Source organism: Vigna unguiculata, chromosome 5 (genome assembly GCF_037176805.1).
Source record: "Vigna unguiculata cultivar grain cowpea cultivar isolate G323 ecotype 2 chromosome 5, ASM3717680v1, whole genome shotgun sequence".
NCBI lineage: Eukaryota > Viridiplantae > Streptophyta > Magnoliopsida > Fabales > Fabaceae > Vigna > Vigna unguiculata.
The window spans coordinates 47986137-47992330 of NC_140796.1; the positions used below are offsets into that span (position 1 = coordinate 47986137).

The 6194-nt window shown below is 30.7% G+C and overlaps 1 protein-coding gene across 1 annotated transcript; it reads left to right on the plus strand.

The window, feature by feature from the left end:
* The first annotated feature begins 382 nt into the window (after positions 1-382).
* Positions 383-5977, plus strand: LOC114186050 (secretory carrier-associated membrane protein 1-like). Its single transcript, XM_028074050.2, has 13 exons — positions 383-712; positions 2320-2385; positions 2476-2568; positions 2669-2731; positions 2825-2858; positions 2940-3062; positions 3557-3619; positions 3706-3799; positions 4465-4510; positions 4601-4668; positions 5358-5406; positions 5517-5582; positions 5667-5977. Exons 1-13 carry the CDS (start codon positions 659-661, stop codon positions 5751-5753), a joined length of 906 nt encoding a protein of 301 aa, XP_027929851.1. The 5' UTR covers positions 383-658; the 3' UTR covers positions 5754-5977.
* Positions 5978-6194: the final 217 nt, after the last annotated feature.

Consider the following 6194-nt stretch of genomic DNA (forward strand, 5'->3'; position numbering starts at 1 on the left):
AAATGATATATATATATATATATATATATATAAAAGAAATAAAAAAGATAATTTAAAAAAAATATTGTAGAACTAATATTTTGGACTGGAGTATTTAATTTATTTTATTTATAGATTGTAGAACTAAAATTGAAGGTATTTTAATTTTAATTTTAATGAATGTTTTTTATCTGTGTAATAATTATCTTTCATCACAAGAACTAATACCTTGTAAAAGAATAACATCTTATTTCAAAGGCGGCTCCAAAAATATTAATCACATTGATATGGTTAAAATCAAACAACAAAGGGGCAAAAAAGGAAAACAAAAATCGCATGAAGGGACGCAATAGCAAGACAAAAAGGATGCATGAATATTTTGCCCCCTCCATCGGTGATTTTTTGTATCACATTATTGTGTTGGTAACGCGCCCACTAGTTTCTCTCCGTCCCTCTTCACTTTTCTTTCGACTTTGGCGTCAACGAACAAACAACATCGCGAAGCAAAGAAAAACCGTTCATTTCTATTCCCTTGGCTACCAACAAATATCTTAATTCCCTCATTTTTCGACGTTATTCTCATTTTTCTTCTCACTGAATCTCTTATCCATTTTCTTCTACCTTTTCTCTCTTCAATTTTATTATATCTCTCTCTCTGTCTAGATATCCGTGTTTTGTCATGAGTAACTACGATACCAATCCCTTCGCCGAAGATGAGGTTAATCCTTTCTCCGTAAGTTTCTTCCCTAACTATTCTCTTTTTGTCCGTTCCTCTCTCATTCAATTTATTAATTGACATAAATTGACTTGCTGTTACATTTTCTCCGATTACGTACTGCATGCTTCTCCCTAACAATAGGACTTTCAATTATCTGATTCATGTTATGGTGTCATTGCTAAATTGAATGGCATTCATAATGTAGCTATACGGAATGATATTTGATGCGATTGTTCAAACATTTTTCAATGTTAATGTGGACTCTGTTCGTGTAGCGATCAAATCTTAGAATGGAAACTTGAAAACAAAACGTTTCTCACGAATGACGCCACATGTAATAATTCTGTGGCACATTCATTCTCTGTCTCTACCGAGCAGGTTTTAGATTGTGGATGTATGTGATGCCATGGCAACCTCTCCGTTGCGGTGGCCGCCACATTCGCGCCATTTTCTAATTGCCAACCTAACATTGATGTTCGATTAATTTTAGTTCTCCGTGTAATTAGTTATTTTTTAAAGTAACATATATATTTGTGGAAAAAATTATCAATTGCTACAATCATAAATGTAAAATATTCTTAATATATATATATATATATATATATATATATATATATATATATATAAAGTTAAGTATTGAATTTAGTTTATACGTATGGTTTCTTAAACACATTTAATAGAATATTATTTAAACTGAACTCGATAGGCGAATATTATTTTGAAAGACAATAAAAAAGATACACATAAAAGATAGAGAAAATATCTTTTATATTTTAAAAATTATTTTCATTTTTGGTAAAATAAAAAAATTTCCAATCTGTTTGGAAAGAATTTATGAATATGCTGGAAGCTTTGGAAATCCAAGGTTTTAATAAAGTTTTAAAAGAATGTTACTGGAATTTGAGAAAAAGTAATGGCTTTTGAATTATTTCCGTATTGCTTTGTTATGTTATTGTCATTGATATTCAGAAAAGAAAACTAAAGAAAATGAAATCCTGAATTGACATTAACACATATGCCAATATATTGACATATTCATAAAGTGTGTAAAGCTATTCTTTATACTCTCTTTATGAATACTCTCTCTTTTCGTATTTACGGAAAAGAAAATGTTGTAACTTTTTTTTTTATGAAATTCTTTGTTTTCAATGTTTGCATTAGTTGATTTTTTTCTTAAATTCATTAATTTTCACGATTTTACTAAAAGAGATTTATAAATGTCTGAACAAAATAATATAAAGTTTCTCTGTCTTAACTTAATGGGAAAATATGAATATTTTACATTAAAGTTTCACTCAACAATTTCAATTTTAAATTTGACGAAGGTCTTTTTTCATCATGCAAAAAATATATAGCAATGATAACAATAGAAGATTAGCAATACAAAATTTTAACTAATTTATTGTTTTATTAAAGGTGTGAATTAGTTGAAAGCTTTTTATAAATAATAACAGATAGGATATTAATCATAGTACGGGTTAATTAAGAAATACATAATGATAAAAACAAGTATAAATAAACTAATCATAATTACGATACTCGAGATATGATAAGTTAATTTTATATATTCTAATAATAATTTTACCATCTAAAAATTTCTGCACCTCCAATAATGTTATTAGGACGGACCTGCTAATAGAAAAGCATCAGGGCAATCAAATATTGGTGGTGGTTTATTCTTTAATACCGTAAGTTCTTCCTTCCATGTTATTACTACCATTATATTAACTTATAATCAAATCATGACCTTTGTTATATATTTTTTTAAAAAAAATCAGAATTCAAGAAGTGCATCTACAAAGCTTTCACCCCTGTCTCCTGAGCCTTATGATCGTTCAGCAACTGTTGACATTCCTCTCGATTCCTCAGAGGTATACACCATATTTTGAAAATGTTGAAAGAAATGTAAAAACTGTGCTATATCAATGTTGCTAACAAAATTTTTAATTGTGTAAATTTTTATCTTATAAGGAGCTCAAAGCTAAGGAGAAGGAACTCCAAGCCAGAGAGGCTGAGTTGAAAAGAAGGGAACAGGTGATATATCAGTGACTTACGCAATGAGTTAACTTGGCTACTTACAAGATGTTGAGTTAGTTGATTAACTCGTGATCTTATGATGTTTTGTAGGAGCTAAAACGAAAGGAAGATGCTATAGCACGAGGTATTTTGAGTTCATTTATATATTCCAGAACCCAACAGAAGTTAGGTGGCTTACACTTTGATTTTTTTTTTTTTTTTGCAGCTGGAATAGTTATAGAGGAGAATAATTGGCCGCCTATTTTCCCCGTCATTCATCACGACATTGCAAAAGAAATACCAATACATCTTCAATCAATCCAGTATGTTGCATTTACAACATGGTTGGGTATGTTGAAGTCTATACTACTTTTTTGTTGAAGGTTATGTTTTAGTCATAGCTTCTTGTTTCCTGATAATTAGTTAACACAATCTGAATTTCAAAGTCATATAATGGTTTCGAATGTATACTCTTTCTAAATTTCAAAGTCATCTAATTAGAATCAGGGCCCATTGGAGACAAAATCTGAATTAAATAACTATTTAATTATTTTAAAGACAATCTTTATAAATAGATTGAAATTATGTAAAGTTTATTTATATCTTTAATTGTATGGAGTAATTGGTGAACATTTAGTCTATACACATATATAGGCCTTCTCACGTACGAAAATGTGAAAATCAAATTCATGACAAGCCATGGTTTTGAAATAATCACTATAAAATTCCACGCGTAGTCTATTAGCTCTGAAATATAACCTCCCTGTTTATGCAGAAGTTTCTGGTATAACATCCTTCAATCAACACATATACCTTTATTTTGAACTTTTTAACTATCTGCAGGTTTGATTGTATGTCTTCTATGGAATATTGTAGCAGTTACTGTAGCTTGGATCAAAGGAGAAGGTTTGTTTTGCAGCTAGATATTGGACCATTAAACATAGTAGGAAATAATGTTGTTTACACGAACTTCGTCTTGTCTTGACTTGTAGGTGTTTCACTCTGGTTTCTAGCTATCATATACTTTATTTCCGGTGTGCCAGCATCGTATGTTATGTGGTATCGACCTCTTTATCGTGCTACAAGGTAGTTTTCTATTTTCAATTCTTCTAGCATTGCATGGTGTTCAAGATGAATTTAGCCTTTTCCTAAACTAAAAAAAGAATTTTTAATGTGGTTCAAATGAGCTTTATTGCCATTGTGAAGCATCAGACTTTTTCTGTAGCAGCAGCATATACATACATTTGGGGAATTTATGGGCAGACTGTAAATCCAATAAATCACAACTCTGTCATTGTGAAACTAATATGCTTGGGCATGCAAAGTTTACATTATGAAAATGAATACCTTAATCCATTAGCATTGGAGGAACTCAACGAAGGAGATTTAGAATTGCTGTTGATGGGTTTCAAAATTTGGGATTATGGTTCATAAATTTGTTTAATGTGTGAAATAGAGCACGTTAAAGTGAAAGCTAAAATAAAATAATACTTATTATCATTAATACATTATTATTATAATAATAATATGTATCATCACTGTAAAAATAATAGTATTTTTACTATGCAAATAAATAAAAATGTATTTATAGTATATAAAGTATAGAACTAAAAATACTGAATCTTCCTAGTATGTATATCACAGCCATTTAGTATAAGAAGTTCATGACTCTTTGTTTGTCCCCTCTCTCATTATTAACACTAAAAATTAGAATGTTGTGTTTAATAATTTTGGGCCATCTTCTGTTTCAGGACGGACAGTGCTTTAAAGTTTAGCTGGTTTTTCTTGACTTATTCGGTAAGATTTTACATAATTCCTCCTTGTTCTCATTCTGTTGCTCTGGTTTCTTGAAGTGTTCTTATCAATTTTCCCATTCCTTCTAAACAGGTGCATGTTCTCTTTTGCGTTTTTGCTGCAATTGCTCCTCCAATTATCTTCAAAGGGAAATCTCTCACGTCAGTTCCTTTCTTAAACTACATTCTTTTAATTTAGGACACATTCTTTTAATCTAGGACAAGGGTATTTGACTCAATAAATTTTTTACTCCCATTTAATATTATCCATCATTATTTAAAGAATATTTTTATTAAAGGTTATAAAAGAATGGTGAGAGTGTCAAATGGATGTAACAATTTTGGTATTAAAGTACCATTTTCTTTTAAATTTATTTATTTTTTGTTAATAACATTTTATCCTTATAAAGATTATTAAAGGGTAACGAGAGACAATGTTAAGTTGATGTAAAAAAAACTCTTGCGTGAAAGTACTATTTTCCTTTATTTTAATCTGCTACCGTTCTTCTTTAATCTTTCTCTTGCTAAAGTTGATATGTTAGAGGTTAGGAGAACATTAATAGGTTGCTCCCGTTATAACACAAATAACCTTGTCTTTACCCCTGCCTATCCGATTTATCATCAAGCTAATTGATTTGTCCCTAAACTATTATATGGAGGGGACAGTTGTCTCCTGCACTTGACTTGATTATGTGATCATATTTTTCTTTAACATCTTGTTGAGTTTGATTGAAAGCATATTTAAGATACCACCTTTATCAGTTATGTTATTGCTATATACTCCTTTTGCATCACGGTTGCATTTTTACTTGAATTAACGGTTGTGTTATATGATGTTATGTTGTGGCCAGAGGTATTCTACCTGCATTTGAGGTAATGAGCGAGAATACGGTGCTTGGGGTATGTACCAACTGTGTTATTACTTTTTTGCTTACATTCTATTATTCATTAACAAGGGAGGGGCAATTTATATTCCATGATTAAATGACGCTAAAAGTGCTCAATTACAGATATTTTACTTCATTGGGTTTGGATTTTTCGCCGTTGAATCACTGCTGAGCATTTGGGTTATTCAGGTTTTCGTAATCCTAGCTTTACTTTGTTGCATTCTCATGACTTTCTGCTTTCGTTATTTTTATATTTAATTTATATCTTTGCAGCAAGTATACATGTACTTCAGGGGCAGTGGCAAGGCTGCAGAAATGAGGCGAGAGGCTGCAAAAGGGGCCATGAGAGCAGCTCTATGACAAAGCGATGAAATGTGGAAAATTGCACTTGGAAAGGTCTATCTTAGCGATGGACATCCAAAATATTGATTTGGTGCTTCCCGTTTCTTGTACTTTTCGAGGCTTATGTAATAGTAGGAATGCTTACTCTGCAGATTCTGGCCTAGGAACTCAGTCAAATTAGATGGTTAACACAAACTCTACTTGTGCATACATAAGGCTACATTATTTGAGATTTGAGATAAGCCATTCATGTGTGTATGCCATGTTTCGTAGAATTTTATTTTATATTAACAAACATAGTTTTATGAAAAAAAAAAATATATGTTTCTCGTAAAACAGTAACGTTTATGATTATGCTTATTTTAGAAACTTGAGGTTTATTCACGGATGTGAATTATGAAATTCGTGATGCTGTAAAGCATTTATTGCACTACGATACACAATAAACCAAAAGTTCGT